Raw genomic sequence first — 19,894 nt, forward strand, 5'->3', positions numbered from 1 at the left:
GGGCATATTAGTTGTTGCCAGCTTCTTGGTGTAGAAAATCTTTGTTCTTCCAGCTTCAACAAGACAAATGTTATTCCTTGTTATGTGCTTTTTAATCTCTATATGAATGCACTCTTAAAAGCCAGGGCCTTGAGAATAGGCTATCCTGTATATTTGAGACTATTACTACTATTTGTAACATTATTTTACAAAAGGTTTAGAACCAGCATGACTAAGTACAGGTGACAGAGCACAAATGTTGAAGTAAAAAGGGACAAGTCTAATATACGGTCAGATTTGTTCTTCTCTATTATACCTTTAGCTCCCAAATACCTTTGCTTTACTCACAACTGACTTACTAAGTTATGAGTCATAGAATTTTAAGTTATCAATTATTTTACTTTGGAAATCTGAGGATATTGCTTGACCCTGTTTTCTAGAACCCAGTGCTCCTGGTGAGAGTCTGAATGGTATGGACATTCTTGTCTACCCAATATACATCCCTTCTCCTCTTCCTATTTCCCAACAGAACCAGAAGCCTGATTTTGTGTCCATGTCCATAGTCCAACCAGCTCCTGAGGAGCAGAGTGAACAGAAGATAGAAACCTGATTTTTCTGATGACCTTACTGAACCATTGATTCTGCTGAGCTGTAGTCTGGACCACATACTAGTAAGACTATACTCAAAATCCAAGTTAGACTTCAGCAGTATATGAACTGAGAACTTCCAGATGTACAAGCTGGATTTAGAAAGGGCAGAAGAACCAGAGATAAAATTGCCAGCATCTCACTGGATCATAGAAAAAGCAAGGGAATTTCAGAAAAACATCTACTTCTGTTTTGTTGACTACAAGAAAGCCTTTGTGTAGATCACAGCAAACTGTGGGGTATTCTTAAAGAGATGGGAATAGCAGACCACCTTACCTGTTTCTGAGAAACCTGTATGCAGGTTAAGAAGCAACAGTTAGAACCAGACAAGGGCAACAACCTGGTTCAAAATTGAGAGAGGGGTACAACAAGGCAGTATATTGTCACCCTGCTTATTTAACTTATATGCAGCGTACTTGTGAAATGCCAGCCTGGATGAATCACAAGCTGGAATCAAGATTACCAGGAGAAATATTAACAGCCTCATATATGCAGATGATACTACTCTAATGGCAGAAAGTGAAGAGGAACTAAAGAGCCTCTTGATGAGGGTGAAAGAGGAGAGTGAAAAAGCTGGCTTAAAACTCAACATTCAAAAAACTAAGATCATGGAATCAGTCCCATCACTTCCTGGCAAGTAGACTGGGAAAAAGTAGAAGCAATGACAGATTTTATTTTGGGGGGGCTCCAAAATCACTGCAAATGATGATTGTAGCCGTGAAGTTAAAAGATGCTTGCTCCTTGGAAGGAAAACTATGACAAACCTAAACAGCCTATTAAAAAGTAGAGACATCACTTTGCTGATAAAGATCCATATAGTCAAAGCTATGGTTTTTCAGTAGTCATGTGCATATGTGAGAGTTGGTCCATAAAGAAGGCTGAGTGCCAAAGAACTGATGCTTTTGAATGGTGGTGCTAGAGAAAACTCTTGAGAGTTCCTTGCACCTCAAGGAGATCAATCCTAAAGGAAAGTCAATCCTAAAGGAAATCAAACCTCAATATTCACTGGAGGGACTGATGCTGAAGTTGACACTCCAATACTTAGGCCAGCTGATGTGAAGAGATAACTGATTGGAAAAGACCCTGATGCTGGAAAAGACTAAAGCCAAACAACAGAGCATGAAATGTTTAGATAGTATCACTGACTCAAGGGACACGAACTTGAGTAAACTCTGGGAGACAGTGAAGGACAGGGGAGCCTGGTGTGCTGCAATCCATGGGGTCACAAAGAGTCCAACACGACTTAGTGACTGAACAACAGTCTGGCCCAAGGTTTCGTGTTGTGTCTTTACACGCGTACTAAGTTGCTTCAGTCGTGTCAAACCCTGCAACGCTATGGACTGTAGCCCACCAGACTCCTCTGCCCATGGAATTCTCCAGGCAAGAAATCTGGAATGGATTGCTGAACCCTCCTCCAAGGGATCTTCCCAACCCAGAGATTAAACTCACGTCTCCTGCATTGGGCTGGCAATACAATGCTGCTGTATATGTGGGCAAGTTCTTTACCACTAGTACCACCTTGGAAGCCCTTAAATGCCTTTACATTTAAACCAATTTGAGCAGTCCTGTCTTCTATTATTGTACAAGTAATATACAGGATGTCTTGTTTTTTTTTTTTTTTTAAATACCCTGGTTGCTTTTAAGATTTTAGAGTTCTGAAATTTTCTCCAGGATGTATTTCTTCCTCCTTTTCCCCACCCTCCTGGCCCCCCACCAGTCATGCTCAGCACTTTATATTCTATTTAATCTGAAGAAAGACCCAGGCTTTCTTCAGTTTGAATATCTGCTATATCTCTACATGTAATCTATTTGGAATTATTTCTTTCTCTTTATTTTCTATTTTCTTCTGAATCTTTCTGTTAGATCGTCTTTGGCTCTCGGGGCACATATCCGCTGCACACCTTCCAAGATTTTCAGTTTCTGGTACTCCGATGGCATTTTCCTAGACCTGTATGGGTTTTATTACTTTAAAAATTATATTTGGAAGTGTTTTTATTTTAAAGAATGTGAAGAATATGTACATTTCAATGCTGTCTTGCCAATAATGGTTCACAATTATTTTATTTTAAATTATCACTTTTATTGTGGTAAAATATACATAATATAAAATTTACCAGTTCAACCATTTTTTAAGTGTATGCCTCAGTAGCATTCAGTATATTTTCACTGTTGTGCCATCATCACCACCAGAACTTTTTCATTATCCCAATCTGAAATCCAAACCCAGTAAACAATAAATCCTCATTTCCTCCTTCCCTTAGTTCCTGGTAACCAGTATTCTACTCTCCATCTATGAATCTGACTATTGTAGACACCTTGTATAGGTGGAATTATATAATATTTGTCTTTTTGAGTTTGTCTTATTTTACTTTTTATGTTTTCAAGATTCATCCATATTGTAGCATATATCAGATATTCCTTCCTTTTTATGGCTGAATATTTCATTGTATGGATAGACCACTTTTTGTTTACCCACTTACCAGTTCACTGACACTTGAGTTCTTCCTACTTTTTCACTATTCTGAATAACATTTCTGTGAACAGTAGTGTATAACCTACTTGAGTCCTTGCTTTCAGTTCTTTGGGGAATATACTTAGAAGTAGAATTGCTGGATTATATAGTAATTCTATTTTTAATACTGAGGAACCACCATACTATTTCCACAGCAGCTGTGTTGCAGGGAGGAAGCCAGTTTTGACTCCATGTTGGAAACTGTTTCTTTGACTCACTTTTCATTGCTTTAATTATTATAATCATACTCAGTGGCTTGCCTGGAGCACACTGCCCTTCTGTTTGATTAAAGTGTCTTTGTTCAACTGGTGGAGAGATAGTTTGTCCCTGCCCACCTGTGAACAGAAGAGATTAACACACCACTTCTGATGGCTGGACATTCCCTTGGAGCTGTTTTGCAAGACTGAAGACCCTTTCACTTTGTTTCCCCATTGCATCTCCTTCTCTAGTCTGCCTTTTGACTTTAGTTCCTCGTTGCTTCTTTCTCTCTGATCTAGAAAACAACCTGGCATCCAGACCCCCAAAAGATGATTATTTTGAGGCGCTAGCCTGCCACCTTCTTGGTCTGCCGTTCCCCCGATTAAAGTCCTCCTTGCCTCAACACCTTGACGCTCAGATTCGTTGGCCTATGGTGAGGCGAGCAGACCAAACTTGGACTCGGTAACAGCTGCAGCATTTTACATTCTCAGCAGCAGTTCACAAGGATTCAATTTCAACAAGTCCTCACCAATGCAAGTTGCTTTCTGAATTATTTTGTTCTTGCCTTTGTTTTGATAGCAGCTATCTTAATGGGTAAAGTGCTAGCTCACTGTGGTTTTGATTTGCAATTCCCTAAGGTTAGCAATGTGTACTGTTGCATTTGACTATTTTTGCTTTGAAATGATCTTTGTAACACTGTGATCCCAGATCTCTTTCTCATATTATTTTCCTGGTATATAATAATTAATCTCTTTATTCTCTACCTTAAGGTGTCCTTTCGTTTTAGGCCTGGTTTTCTAAACTTTAATGGTGGCTATTTTAAAAAGCATTCACTTGATATTTATAGAATTGTATTATTTACAGTGCTAGACAATGAAGATGCAGAGGTAAAGAAGGGGGTTACTCTCAATACTGGAAAACAAGCTTTACAATTTAAAGGAACCCTTTTAAAAGAAGTAATGAATGTCATGAAAAGGGCAATACTAGGTCTGTTTTTGTTTTTACCCAATATGTCCGTTAAAAAATATATTTTTTTTATTATAGGTTACAAAATTTAGAATTAAAAAATTCGTTAAACAGATACTAACAGTTTTCTCAATAACCAAGAAAAAGCAGCAGCAAGCGGCTAGTCTTCCACATTTTCTACTACATGCTCACTTTTTCCCCTTATTATCATTGAAATCATAATTTTAAATAACACGGGTGCACGAAAGGACACGTGGTTACAGCAGAGGCTTCAGCCTCTGGGTTTTTTGCAAGACTGCTTTCTCCCGCTTTCCCGTCCTTGGACCTTCTCGGACCCCGTAGCGGGCCATGCCGTGGAGATGTCTGGGAAGTATAGTTCGAAAGGAAAAGCGCTGGGGTTCTCCTGTACGCACGCGCAGTTTTGTCCGGTGGCCTGGCGGCGGCGACGCCAAGTACCCTGCAGTAGGTGCTCCTCTTACCTTCTGTAGGGTTCGCCGCTTCCCACGTCCCGGCGAGCACAGGTAGAGACTGCCTTTGAGAGTGCGCCCGGGGTGTTAGGCTCCTGCAGCAGGGAGCGGACAGAGGGTCAGCCGCGGCGAGTCCCAGCTTCGGGCGTCCAAGCCCGGGCGGCCTTGGCAGGTGAACGTGGCCGGAGGAGGGGTCGTTGCCCCGGCAAGGCCCCTTGACGGACGGCGCGGCTGTCTGGGCCAGGCTCCCAGAAAGGTGTCCCTCGAGAAGAGATTGCAGGGAGCTGTGTCTCATTTCGGGATTCGTGAGCCCTGAGGCGGTTTTCAGCTATTACCGTTTGTTGGTATTTTCCCCCTACAGTTGAAACTTAATGTTTATCCCTTTTGCCAACCTTGTATTTTGGCATTGTTCTTCTAGGGTGAATCCTAAGTGACTTAACTGTTTCCTTTTGTGTTTGATTTTGTCCACTTGCTAAGTTACGTCCCTTTTCTCTAAATTTTAAATTCATTTCTAGCCAACGAAGGTATTTTTTCTGAGTCTTGTACTTTTAGGAGGGTGGGGGTATGGAAGGTGGATCGGTAGCGTTTCCTTATACAGTTAAGGATGTTTGATAACTTTCTTCACAAAGGAAACACAACGTCCAAGAGGAAGAGAAGAGGACTGATTTTTGGTTGGCTGTTTCTGAAAAGGACACCAATTCTGAAAATGACATTTGAAGAATTAGTATTATCCTAATTACTATAGCTCAAAATACCTGAATGCAGGTGTGAAGAATATTTGTCATTTCGCATTAGTTTAACGTCTCTGCGGGCCCGGTGTGACTGCTGTTTACAGTGTTTGTATCAGGTGGTTCTAATACCTTCGTTTCATTTATCTTTATTCATAGATCATTGGCTGAAAGGTTGCAGGCTCAGTGACTGGAAGTCTGCTTACTGTGCACTCCTGGTTTTGGTGGTCAAGCATAGGTCCCCTCCAGCTCACAAATGCCTGGGCTTCCAGGTTTCCTTTGGTTTCTACAGGGTGCTCAGCCTGTGGAGACTTCTTAACCTGGTCTAACCCTAATGAGGAGAGGAGTGCAGATAGAATAGAAAGACCTCACAGTTTCTTTCTCCCTTTTAGGCGCCCTCTCTAGAAGGAGCAGCAGGAGGGAGGGAGAAATGGCCACAAGGTTGCTGCCAGCCCAGGCTCTGGTGAGTGAAGGTTTCTGTCTTGAACTGCCTTCTGGGTTCAGAGGTTGGAAACAGGCGTTATCTATTGTTGAGCTTTTCTAGGTAATGAAGCCCACTGAGGGAACCAGAATTGAGAACTCCAAAAAGACAGTATATCCCTTGCTGCAGGGCCAGCCTCTTTGTGAATTTTCCACTTAACCAGTTAGTGCTTATTGACTTGGAAATGAATGGGCCCACAGGCCCCATGCCAGTGCCGTGCCCAGAGCTTTGTGAAGGATCCAGGTTTGTCTTGCCCTGGAGGGCAAAGACATAGAGGAGGGCAGAGACAGAGGGAAGTCAAATCTAGGAAATCAACTGAGAACTAATCTACTACAGTAATACCTGATAAGGGTCTGGGTGATTTTCTAAGAAGATCCTAGAAAGAAGACCTAGTGGTCAGAGATGCTTCCCACTATTGTGCAGTTTTATACATGAGCAGTATTAGGCTTATACAGATGTTGAAAGGAAAAGAAGTTACAATTTGGGCTGTGGTTTGGAGGAGGGGACAGATTCAGAGAAATGAGACTTCCTGAGGTGGGAAGCATCTGGTTCACAGTGATTTCTTCCGTTCTTTGCCCTTTCACTTGGGGAACAATAATTAAAAGCATAACCTCCTTCCAACCCAGAAAACCTTTCCACATCAGTAGAAGAGAAAGAAAACACTTTTATTATTGAGTAAACGTTACACCAGAATGTATTGTGTATCACTGGCAGTCCACTAAAGAGATTGCAGAGACAGAAAGCTCACTTATATATAGCTAAGTGCATAACCAGTTTTGCAGTTTGGAAATTTTTCAGGTGACAAGTTAGGCCCATCTCCTCCTAGGAAATGGTGACGTTGGCACATTCAAAGAAATGCTTACCAGGTCCTTGAGGAAACAGTCCTGAATTGTGAGACTTATTTAGCCATTAAAAAGACTTGCATACATTTGGTAAGGGAAATTCGGAAAGAAAATAAAGGATGGGGTTGGAGTCTTCTCACTTATTTCTAACAGCCTTTTTATTTTTAATTTGCCTTTGCCCTTACCAAATCAAAGAACACCCCGGCCTTGTGACCACCTTTCTGGATTTTAGGGATAAAGTGTGGAAGTATTTTTACCTCTAGAAATGTGTCCTAAGAAAATAAGCTTTTTTGTGATGTGCAGGGACACTCAATCCAGTATTTTTAGGGTTACAAAAATGGAAATAACCTAAATACCCACCAGTAGATTAGTTAAGTAAACCGTCTAATAATCTATAAGTAATCTATACAGTGAGATATGTGGCAGCAAATAAAAAGTGTTGAGTGGGGTAAAGTTATCTGTGTAACATTTTTATTTAAATTTAGAGCCATGTTATCATGTTAAAAAGTCTGAAAGAACACACAACAAGAAGTTAACAAACCTTGTTTTTGATGGTAGGAAGTTAGATTAATGTTCCTTTTCATTTTTTTGTCTGCACCATGTGGCATGCAGGATCTTAGTTCCCTGACCAGAGATGGAACCCATGCCCTCTGCTGTGGGAGCATAGCGTCTTAACTGCTGGACTACCAGGAAAGTCCAACGTTCCTTTTTCTTTTGCTTATTGATCATTCCTAATTTGCTTAAAGAAAAAAAAAAGATTCTTAATAATAAAAGAAAGGGACCACCAGTTTAAAACAGGTGACTTGTGATGCACTGAAGCAGGAGATGTTCCCAAAGCCACAGTCATGTATCAGATGTACCGTGAGGCCAAACAAACCAAAACATCAGAGTTTGGAGTGGGAACGGTTTATTGTAGGGCCAAGCAAGAAGAACAGATGGCTGGTATGCAGAAAACTCAACTCCCTGATGGTTTTCAGGGAAAAGTTTTTTTAGGCAAAATTTGGGATAAGGGCTGCAGACTGTAAATCTCTTCTGACTGGTTGATAGTGAGGTAACAGGGCAGTGTTCCAGCATTGTTGCGCTCAGCCTTGAGTAACCATCCTCTACCTGGGTGGGGGCCTTAGTTCCTGCAGAAGAACTCAAAGATATGTTCTTATGTATGTCCCTTGAGTAGGAACCAGGACCCTGCTTTTTGGCTGCCCTGTTGTTTCCTGACTGCTGTTCCTTGTTTCTGCATTCCCTCAAATTGCCTCATTAGTGACTGTTTGAATATGCCCCTTGGTATTCAGGAAGGTCTAGGAGATTGAAGCCCTTTTCCTACAAACAAGACATGGAGAACATGGAAAGGCTTTATGTATGCAGGAGGGCCCCTCAGGGCTCCTGCTTGGTTTCAGACAGAAGTAGAACAAAGGCTTCTGGGATGGGGAGAAAGTCCCAACTGCAGCCTTGTCACTTGGCTCTTCAGAGATTGTGCAGTCCACCATGCTGGGCCTGCTTTCTGGGAGAGCCACGGCTGGGGCCTTCTCAAAGCCTCCTTCACTGTGACTGGCAGCATCCTTTCATCCAAGACAGATGGCCCAAGGTGACCACAGCCAAGCACACCTGTTGCTCCCTGAGTGAGTGTACTGGAGGCTCCTTCTAAAACCCAGTTCTCATGTCTCACCTATAAAATGAGTTTGGTCTAGGTGATTGTACCTTTCTATGCCTAGAGTTCTGTGTTTCCATCATGGTGATTTTATTCCACGACTTCAAGTGTTTTACCTTGTCTGGCTACTGAATTTCATTTTGCTGGGAGCGCAGTGCTTCACTGACAGTAGGTAGGTGACACAGATGTATGTGCTTAGTAAAGGAGGGGTGGTCAGGAAGTATTCAGCTTGAAATTGCTCAGAAGCTAGAATGGTGACAGGGTTGCTGCTCAGTCACCCCACTGGGGGTATGGTCCTGGATGAGCAGGAATGGGTTTCTATTACAGGTGTCTGTGACATTCAGGGATGTGGCTGTGTTCTTCAGCCGGGACGAGTGGCTGTGCCTAGACTCTGCGCAGAGAACCTTGTACCAGGAGGTGATGCTGGAGAACTACAGCACCCTGTTCTCTCTGGGTAAGGACATTTCCTTGTGATGTAGAATCTGCTGGGGGAGCACCTTGGTGCCCTCTCCGAGGAGGGCATGGCCAGACTCGGCCCACAGGTGGACTCAGAAAGCAGCGGTTGCAGTTGCCCTCAGCTGCAGGGCCCAGTGTCAGCTTGGTAGAGTTGGTGATGGGCATCCTTTCTGTACTTTTTCTGTCTTCTGCCCCCTGGACTCTGTCCCTCTGGGTCTCAAAGAGGTTTCAGCTTAGAGGAAATGTACAACCAGAACCCTAACTTTCTTCCTGAGACCACCTCCTGGACCTCCTCTGGGAGCCTGGTTTTAAGCCCTTCTCAGAACAAATCTATTTACTCTCAGCTGTCCCTTTGCCCCAGACTCTGGGGCTGGATCTGAGTGAGTGACTGGCCACTCCTGTCTGCACCATGGATTCATTCTCTTTCTTGCTCATGAACAGGGATTCTGTTTTCCAAACCAAAAGTTATCCTCCAGTTAGAACAAGGGGAGGACCCCTGGATGGTGGAAAATGGAGTTTCTCACAGCACATATCTAGGTGAGTGACAGTAATTGGGAAATGGGCACAGCATTTCCGAGCTGCTTGAGCTTTGCTGATCAGTAAGGAGGAGATACCGACCGTGCTTGGGAGATACTGACCAAGACCCTCCTGGATGTGTCAGGACAGGTGGGAAATGCTGGGAAGGGCATATCCTTACTCGACCTTTTTGAGTACTTGGTATAGCAGGTTCAGAGGGAGAGTTGAATTCTTCCAGTAGGAGTTGTACTTTGTCATATGTCCGTTGTAATTTGAATGCAGAGCATGTAATATGTAAAGGTTTATGATTCATATCTGCTCCCTTTTTTCTTTTACTGGATTGATTATTTTCTTAAATTATTTTCTTTCTACGATTTGAACAAAGCTTTTATCACTACAATGCATTCCTCATTGTCCCATCTTGGGTCTTTGCTTTGACTTATCTGCAACTTTTTACCCATGGTTTAGCTAAAAAACCAAAATGATGCATGTATATTTATGTACTATGCAAGAGAGAGACAGCAAGGTTAGCAAAATGGTAACAGTTATTGAATTTAGGCAGAAGGTTTGCAGATATTAAACATAGCTTTCTCCTCATTCTTTTGGTGTGAAACAATTTTAAAATAACATGTTCCATCACTTCTCGGCCTTTTGGCTAAGATCAAGTGTAGTATCTGTTCTTAACAGTTTAAAATAGTATGTTCCAGATCCTGGCTGCTGAAATGTATCTCTCAATCTCTAAAATCCCTGTGGGTTGCTGAATCATAATGGCTTGGTTTCTGTTGCATTTAAAATTTTGTCTTTGTTTCTGACACCGGAGGATGACTCACTCTTGAGTTTTGCTCCTTGTCTGGAATTTATTTATCCTGATGGCAAAAGATAGGCTTTCTGTGTCAATTCAGGCTTGTGTTTCTATTTATGAGTGCTGTCTTGAGATTTTTGCCTTTGGTTTGACTAGAGTATTTGCTGACTAATGTTTCAGAAAGGTTCATGTATACTGTATTTGTACATGTCTAATATCAATTCTTTTCCCTCTCCTGTGGGAATTATGTTATGCATCTAGAATTCTGGCATCAGTTTTTTCTAGAAATTGTTCAACCTTTGTTCCACTGTTTTGGTGCACTGAGTATTGTTGACTATAAGCCTCTCTTTCCCCCACCACCTCTGTTTCCATTTAGAAAACTCTTTTCTCCTTTTTTATTTTTTATATCCTTTTTATCTTTGAAATTCACAAGTTTCATTAAGCTATATAAGGAAGTTTGGGTTTTTATTGTTTTTAATATTATTCAGCATTCATGGGGCCCACTGCTTTGAAGACCCAAGTCTTTTTTTCATTTCAGTGATTTTTTTTTTCTATCCACATACTGACAATTATTCTGCCATATTCCATGGACAGTTGGAAGTCCATGACTGTAAGAATAACAATATGAAACAAATTCAATCACAGCTGTCAGAAATAAATATATCTGTTGGATGAGTTTCAAATTTGGTTGTGAGCTTTCTGATTGGCAAATAAATTACTAATTTCAAATTGACTATACTCTTTTGTAAGATTTAAAAAATTAATTATTTTTAATTTATTTGAGGTGTGCATGGTATTAAAAAGTGAGAAACAGAAAAACAAAAGATTGATTTGAAATTTTACCAACCATACTGAGTCATTGTTAATATTTTACTATTCTTTCAAACTATGAATATTTGAGTGTGTTTGTATATGAGAAAGACACACAGAGAAACAGATTGATTGTACATATTGTTCTTGAGCTTGTTTTTTAATTATAATGTTTAATTATTTAGCCATCTACCTCATTGAAAGAACTCTACTATATTGTTAAGTCATATTTTATTAAAATAACAGTCTTCCTTTTGGGAATTTTAGTTTCCCATTTTTCGCTATTGTTATCATTACTGTTATGGCTATGGAAGGTAAAAGTAAAAAGAAGGGGGAAGTTCCAAAAAATTATAGCACAAAGGCACAAGTCAGTCAGTTTAGTCGCTCAGTTGTGTCTGACTCTTTGCGACCCCATGAACCACAGGACGCCAGGCCTCCCTGTCCATCACCAACTCCCGGAGTTTACACAAACTCATGTCCATTGAGTCGATGATACCATCCAACCATGTTATCCTCTGTCGTCCCCTTCTCTTCCTGCCCTCAATCTTTCCCAGCATCAGAGTCTTTTCCAATGAGTGAGCTTTTCACATCAGGTGGCCAAAGTATTGGAGTTTCAGCTTCAACATCAACCCTTCCAATGAAAACCAAGAACTGCTCTCCTTTAGGATGGACTGGTTGGATCTCCTTGCAGTCCAAGGGACTCTCAAGAGTCTTCTCCAACACCACAGTTCAAAAGCATCAGTTCTTCTGCGCTCAGCTTTCTGTATAGTCCAACTTTCACATCCATACATGACTACTGGAAGAACCATAGCCTTGACTAGACGGACCTTTGTTGACAAAGTAATGTCTCTGCTTTCTAATATGCTGTCTGGTTTGGTCATAACTTTCCTTCCAAGGAGTAAGCGTCTTTTAATTTCCTGCTGCAGTCACCACCTGCAGTGATTTTAGAGCCCCCCAAAATAAAGCCAGCCACTGTTTCCCCATCTATTTGCCATGAAGTGATGAGACTGGATGCCATGATCTGTTTTCTGAATGTTGAGCTTTAAGCCAACTTTTTCACTCTCCACTTTCACTTTCATCAAGAAGCTGTTTATTTCTTCTTCGCTTTCTGCCATACATTTGGTATCATCTGCTTATCTGAGGTTATTGATATTTCCCCCAGCAATCTTGACTTCAGCTTGTGCTTCCTCCAGCCCAGGGTTTCTCATGATGTACTCTGCACATAAGTTAAATAAGCAGGGTGACAATATACAGCCTTGATGTATTTCTTTTCCTGTTTGGAACCAGTCTGTTGTTCCATGTCCAGTTCTAACTCTTGCTTCCTGACCTGCATACAGGTTTCTCAAGAGGCAGGTCAGGTGGTCTGGGATTCCCATCTCTTTCAGAATTTTCCACAGTTGATTGTGATCTACACAGTCAAAGGCTTTGGCATAGTCAATAAAGTAGAAATAGATGTTTCTCTGGAACTCTCTTGCTTTTTCCATGATCCATTGGATGTTGGCACTTTGATCTCTGGTTCCTCTGCCTTTTCTAAAACCAGTTTGAACATCTGGAAGTTCACAGTTCACATACTGCTGAAGCCTGGCTTGGAGAATTTTGAGCATTACTTTATTAGCATGTGAGATGAGTGCAATTGTGCAGTAGTTTGAGCATTCTGTGGCATTGCCTTTCTTTGGGATTGGAATGAAAACTGACCTTTTCCAGTCCTGTGGCCACTGCTGTTTCCCAAATTTGCTGGCATATTGAGTGCAGCCCTTTCACAGCATCATCTTTCAGGATTTGAAATAGCTCCAGTGGAATTCCATCACCTCCACTAGCTTTGTTCGTAGTGATGCTTTCTAAGGCCCACGTGACTTCACATTCCAGGATGTCTGGCTCTAGGTGAGTGATCACACCATCATGATTATCTTGGTCATGAAGTTCTTTTTTGTATAGTTCTTCTGTGTATTCTTGCCACCTCTTCATAATATCTTCTGCTTCTGTTAGGTCCATACCATTTCTGTCCTTTTTCGATCCCATCTTTGGATGAAATGTTCCCTTGGTATCTGTAATTTTCTTGAAGAGATCTCTAGTCTTTTCCATTCTGTTGTTTTCCTCTATTTCTTTGCATTGATCGCTGAGGAAGGCTTTCTTATCTCTCATTGCTATTCTTTGGAACTCTGCATTCAGATGCTTATATCTTTCCTTTTCTCCTTTGCTTTTCACTTCTCTTCTTTTCACAGCTATTTGTAAGGCCTTCTCAGATAGCCATTTTGTTTTTTTGCATTTCTTTTTCTTGGGGATGGTCTTGATTCCTGTCTCCTGTACAATGTCACGAAGCTCCACCCATAGTTCATCAGGCACTCTGTCAGATCTAGTCCCTTAAATCTATTTCTCACTTCCACTGTATAATCATAAGGGATTTGATTTAGGTCATACCTGAATGGTCTATTGGTTTTGCCTACTTTCTTCAACTTAAGTCTGAATTTGGCAATAATGAGTTCATGATCTGAGCCACAGTCAGCTTGTGGTCTTGTTTTTGCTGACTGTATAGAGCTTCTCCATCTTTGGCTGCAAAGAATATTATCAGTCTGATTTTGGTGTTGACCGTCTGCTGATGTCCATGTGTAGAGTCTTCTCTTGTGTTGTTGGAAGAGGGTGTTTGCTATGACCAGTGCGTTCTCTTGGCAAAACTCTATTAGCCTTTGCCCTGCTTCATTCTGTACTCCAAGGCCAAATTTGCCTGTTACTCCAGATGTTTCTTGACTTCCTACTTTTGCATTCCAGTTCCCTGTAATGAAAAGGACATCTTTTTTTGGTGTTAGTTCTAAAAGGTCTTGTAGGTTATCATAGAACCGTTCAGCTTCTTCAGCGTTACTGGTCGGGGTTATAGACTTGGATTACCATGATATTGAATGGTTTGCCTTGGAAACGAACAGAGATTCCACATATAAGGGATGTCATATGTTATTTCTTTCTCTGACTTAACTTCACTCAGTATGACACTGCAGGTCTGTCCACATTGCTGCAAATGGCATGATTTCATTCTTTTTAATGGCTGAGTAATATTTTATTATATATATGTACCACACAATATTTTTTTTTAAGTGAAGTGGTGCAGGGAGGTTAGTTTCAACCCACTTTAATTTTTTAAGTAAAAGTGTTTTCTTTATATATAGAAAACTTCTGGTGAGCTAAATTCCACATTTAGCAGTGATTGATTATATTTGTATGATATGTTTATGGGTGAACTACATTTTCATTTTAATAGTTTTCTGGAGTTTCTTAATTTTTCTTACAATGATTATACATTTCCTTTTTAGTTAAGAATATTAAAGCTCTATTATAAAATACATTCATTACTTTTGAATCAGTAAGCCCATTCTTGAATAGTATTCTAAGTGATAAAAATGGTAGACAAAATCCTTTTCAAAAATGTACTCTCCCAGTGTTCCCTGTATCACTATATGGCCCACATCTCCATTGGATTCCCCAAGCCAGAGTGTTAGTTGCTCAGTTGTGTTTGACTCTTTGCTACCCCTTGGACTGTAGCCCACCAGCCTCTTCTGTTAATGGAATCCTCCAGGCAAGAATAGTGGAGTGGGTAGCCATTCCCTTCTCCAGGGGATCTTTCTGACCCAGGGATTGAACCCGAGTCTCTTGCGTTGCAGGCAGAGTCTCTACCATCTGAGCCACCAGGGAAACCCCAAGCCAAAAGCTAGGCATTATTGTTGAGTCCTCTCACTTACTCTGTACTCCTTATTCACAGGTGAACATACCTGTCGTCTCTGCTTGTAAAATACCCCAGTGTGCCCGCTTCTGTTACCATGCCAGTGCAAACTGCCATAACCTTCATCCAGGAAGACTGTTGCAGCCTCCTAATGGGCAGCCCTGTACCTGTCTTTGTTTTCTTTTCCTCTTTTCCCCCAATTACAGTCTTATTTGTCACACAACTCCATAGTTTTCCTTTTTAAATAAAACAGTCATGTTCCTCCAACCCCCCAGTGATCCTTAGAAGAAATTCCAAATACTGCCCTGTGTTTTACAAGACCTTGCATGATGTGACCCCCTGCCCATCTCATTTCCTCCTCTTGTAGCACTCTCCCCCATTTCCCTCTTGCTTAGGCCACACTAGTTCTTTATATTCTGCAAACACACGGAGCTTTTTCCTGCCTTATGGCCTTTGTAATTGCTCTTCTTACCCAGTTTTTACATGGACAACACTTATGTTATTTAAATCTTTAATTTTATTTCCTCACCATAGTTTGAAATATCAAGTTGTACACATCACCTTGTTTTTGTTTATTTTCTCACAGTTGTCATCACTCCTAGTACTTTATATGGTTACTTGGTCATTGTCAATATTGGCTACTAGGATGTAAACCCCGTGAAAATACGACTCTTATCCGGCATATTTTCTATAATCCTGAGTCTTGACCTTTGCATGGTACATAGTGGATACTAAGTAGATACTGTCAGTGAAATGTATTACATTATTCATAGCACTCCAGGGAGTCCCAAAACTTCACTAGCTGAGGCTGTGTTTCAAAGAGACTTTTAGAGGCAGTGCTTCTCCCACTTGTTTATAGCCCCTCTGCAGTTTTCTCTTGGTTTTGGCTTGAGTGCACTGGTGGCTGACCTGAAAGATGAAGCTGAATAATATACAACCTGCTGTATGCAGATATACCGTGTACCCTGCTGACCTCTGCTTTGTTGCTAGATCAGACCTGGTTCCTTTACTGGAAGAGCTGCCCTCTCAGTTCCTCAGCCCACCTACATATAGTTTTCTTCAGATTTTTTCCCACCCAGGTAGATCTTCCATTCTGCTTCTTTCTCTTGCTCTTCTGTTTCTCACAATTTCTCAGTTCAGTTCAGTTGCTCAGTCGTGTGCAACTCTTTGCAACCCCATGGACTATAGCATGCCAGGTTTCCCTGTCCCTCATCAACTCCTGGAGCTTACTCAAATCATGTCTATCGAGTTGGTGATGCCATCCAACCATCTCATCCTATGCCATCCCCTTCTCCTGCCTTCAATTTTTCCCAGCTTCAGGGTTTTTTCCAATGAGTCATTTCTTCGCATCAGGTGGCCATAGTATTGGAGTTTTAGCTTCAGCATCAGTCCTTCCAATGAATATTCAAGACTGATTTCCTTTAGGATGGACTGGTTGGATCTCCTTGCAGTTCAAGGGACTCTCAAGAGTCTTCTCCAACACCACAGTTCAAAAACATCAATTTTTTGGTGCTCAGCTTTCTTTATGGTCCAGCTCTCACATCCATACCTGACTACTGGAAAAACCATAGCTTTGACCAGATGGACATTTGTCAGCAAAGAGATGTCTCTGCTTTTTAATATGCTGTCTAGGTTTGTTACAGCTTTTGTTCCAAGGAGCAAGCATCTTTTCATTTCATGGCTGCAGTCACCATTTGCAGTGATTTTGGAGCCCCCCAAAATAAAGTCTCTCACTGTTTCTGTTGTTTCCCCATCTGTTTGCCATGAAGTGATAGGACTGGATGCCATAATCTTGGTTTTTTGAATGTTGAGTTTTAAGCCAGCTTTATTACTTTCCTCTTTTCACTTTCATCAAGAGGCTTTTTAGTTCCTCTTCACTTTCTGCCATAAGGGTAGTGTCATCTACATATCTGAGGTTATTGATATTTCCCCCAGCAGTCTTGATTCCAGCTTGTGCTTCATCCAGCCTGACATTTTGCTTGATGTACTCTGCATATAAGTTAAATAAGCAGGGTGACAATATACAGCCTTGACGTACTCCTTTCCCAATTTGGAACCAGTCTGTTGTTTCATATCCATTTCTAACTGTTGCTTCTTGACCTGCATACAGATTTCTCAGGAGGCAGGTCAGGTGGTCTGGTATTCCCATCTCTTTCAGAATTTTCCACAGTTTATTGTGATCCACACAGTCAAAGGCTTTAGCATAGTCAATAAAGCAGAAATAGATGTTTTTCTGGAACTCTTGCTTTTTCCATGATCCAGCAGATGTTGGCAATTTGATCTCTGGTTCCTCTGTCTTTTCTAAATCCAGCTTGAGTATCTGAAAGTTCTTGGTTCATGTACTGTTGAAGCCTAACTTGGGGAATTTTGAGCATTACTTTGCTAGCATGTGAATTGAGTGCAGTTGTGCAGTAGTTTGAACATTTTTGGCATTACCTTTTCTAAGTACTCCATAAATATATTTGTTAGCCATCCTTGTATTTTTTGATGTTATTTTTCTTTATTCTCAGTGCAAGAGAGACTTACATGTTTCATTTATTTTAGGATGGGAGAGCTTGTTTGAAACCAGAGTTTCTGAAGAAGAAAATCAGGACGTAATGAATCAACTCTTAGGTGATGGTCCTTTTGACTTTAGGTTGGGAAAAATCTACATAAACGAGGAAACCCTAGAGAATCAACAAAGCAAAGAGAACAGAGCTTTGAGGGAAGTCTTAGTTACCATCAAGAAAACATGCATGAAGGACAAGAGCTTTATAGGTATTGATCTTGGGAAAAATCTTGATCTAAAATTATCACTTATTAGAAAACCCAGAATCGTTTCCAGAGGAAGGAAACCTTGTTCACAGCAGTATTCAATTCTATTTAAACAGCTGGGAATCAGCACAGTGCGTAAGTGTTACAAGTGTAATATCTGCGGGAAAATCTTCCTCCACAGTTCTTCCCTGAGTAAACATCAGAGAATCCATACTGGCGAGAAGCTCTATAAATGTAAGGAATGTAGGAAAGCTTTTAGCCAAAGCTCATCTCTAACTCAGCACCTGAGAGTTCATACTGGAGAGAAGCCTTACATATGTAGTGAATGTGGAAAAGCCTTCAGTTTCACTACATCTCTCATTGGACATCAGAGAATGCATACTGGAGAGAGACCCTATAAATGTAATGAATGTGGAAAAACGTTTAAAGGTAGTTCATCCCTTAATAATCACCAGCGAATTCATACTGGAGAAAAGCCCTATAAGTGTAATGAATGTGGGAGAACCTTTAGCCAGTGCTCATCTCTTATTCAGCATCATAGAATTCATACTGGAGAGAAACCATATGAATGTAGTCAGTGTGGGAAAGCCTTTACTTCAATATCACGACTAAGTAGACACCACAGAATTCATACTGGAGAGAAACCTTTTAATTGTAATGAGTGTGGAAAGGTGTTTAGTTACCACTCAGCCCTTATTATACATCAGAGAATTCACACTGGTGAGAAACCTTATGCCTGTAAAGAATGTGGGAAAGCCTTTAGCCAAAGCTCAGCTCTTATACAACATCAAAGAATTCACACTGGAGAAAAACCCTACAAATGTAATGAATGTGGGAAAGCTTTCTCCTGGATTTCACGGCTTAATATACACAACAGAATCCATACTGGAGAGAAACCATATAATTGTAAGGAATGTGGAAAAGCTTTCAGTTCACACTCGGCAGTTAATACTCATCGAAAAATTCATACCGGAGAGAAACCTTATAAATGTAATGACTGTGAAAAAGCTTTCAACCAAAGCTCAGCACTCATTCAGCACCAGAGAATTCATACTGGAGAGAAACCATATAATTGTAAAGTATGTGGGAAAGCCTTTAGACAAAGTTCATCCCTTATGACACATATGAGAATTCATACAGGAGAAAAGCCCTATAAATGTAAAGAATGTGGGAAAGCTTTCAGTCAGAGCTCGTCTCTTACAAATCATCAGAGGACTCATACTGGAGAAAAACTATAAGTTAAATGCCTGGGGAAAAACTTTCCAACTGAAGTTCATTCCTTACAAAATATCAAAGAATTCATTCTGGGGAGAGAATCATGAGGAGTAGTTAACTGTGCATTAAACTTCAGGATTTAGACCTTGCCAAACATCAGAGACTTATGATGCAAGGTAACCTTAGAAATATTAGGAAAGCTTGTATAAAATGTTTGTTCATACATTCTTAACTTATTACTGACTATAAAATAGAAAATTTATCAAATCAAAGGGTTAGTATTTTATTTTATTTTCTAGTGCTACGTGGTAACAGCTACCAGCTTTTACAGGCATCACTGGGAAACTTGTTGATTAATGGAAAAGTGCAGCCATAAAATCCAGACTTTGGATTAGTCTAGGATTGTATATTTTTGAAACTGCATTTGAGTTTCAAAGCCAGTTGTACTAAGAAAAATGTATTAGAGATGAAATTTAAACAGATGACCTGGAACTACCTCACTGTCAGTAAAATTTGTTTTTTTAAGAGTTTAAAAGCAACTTCTGTACTTGGTGGTTGTTAAAACTTTTGAGTTATTTCTCCCGTGCTTCCTAAGCCATTCACCTGAAAATAAAATCACTCTGTAAACTGGTTTAAGTTCTGGGAGTGTTCTCCCTGACTACTTGTTCCAAATTCTGAATCAGATCTAAAGTTACTTTATTTCAAATCACAAAATACATGGTATTTGACTTTGTTTTTCTCATAAATTGATTACCAATGTTGTATTACATTGAGAATTAAAGATAATTTAGACAACTACTGCTTTTGCAAGTTGATTTACGGATAAGAGTTGTTAAAAATTATCTTGCAATGTAAACATAGGGAGCATGACTCTTGGCCGCCAGGCTGTGTGCCTGCTTCCTTGAGTTCTCTGGTTACCAGCCACCAGGAAGACCCAGGAACACATGGAACTCTGGTAGTCCTCCTGTTAGGTCAAGTGAACAAGGTAGTTTTCACGCTTATATTTTACTTTCACCTCCATCAGGTGGTGCTTGCTCCCTTTCACACTCTGAGGACCACTAGACAAAAGTTGAGGCTCTAAGTTCAGATGCTTTTTCCTCCAAAAAAATGGACTGCGTCCTTTAACAAGTTATTAATCCCAGAAACCATTTCTACAATGTGAACAG

At 40.6% G+C, this 19,894-nt stretch overlaps 1 protein-coding gene and 1 non-coding gene across 5 annotated transcripts in view; both read left to right on the plus strand.

Moving 5' to 3' along the window:
- The first annotated feature begins 4,712 nt into the window (after positions 1-4,712).
- Positions 4,713-19,894, plus strand: part of ZNF879 (zinc finger protein 879) — a 55,005-nt gene continuing 39,823 nt past the window's right edge. Inside the window, exons 1-5 of one of the 4 annotated variants that reach the window (XM_040241303.1) lie at positions 4,713-4,824; positions 5,891-5,961; positions 8,794-8,920; positions 9,364-9,459; positions 17,304-19,526. In XM_040241303.1, the coding sequence (XP_040097237.1) occupies positions 5,929-5,961; positions 8,794-8,920; positions 9,364-9,459; positions 17,304-18,751 (1,704 nt within the window). In that variant the 5' untranslated portion in view covers positions 4,713-4,824; positions 5,891-5,928 and the 3' untranslated portion in view covers positions 18,752-19,526. Of the gene's footprint in view, positions 4,825-5,890; positions 5,962-8,793; positions 8,921-9,363; positions 9,460-17,303; positions 19,527-19,894 lie in introns of those variants that run through there. The other 3 variants (XR_005721162.1, XR_005721163.1, XR_005721165.1) reach the window with 3 other exon arrangements.
- Positions 10,074-10,269, plus strand: LOC120864963. Its single transcript, XR_005721295.1, has one exon. It is a non-coding gene; the product is annotated as a U2 spliceosomal RNA (small nuclear RNA).

Source organism: Oryx dammah, unplaced genomic scaffold (assembly GCF_014754425.2).
Source record: "Oryx dammah isolate SB20612 unplaced genomic scaffold, SCBI_Odam_1.1 HiC_scaffold_5, whole genome shotgun sequence".
NCBI classification, from domain to species: Eukaryota; Metazoa; Chordata; class Mammalia; order Artiodactyla; family Bovidae; genus Oryx; species Oryx dammah.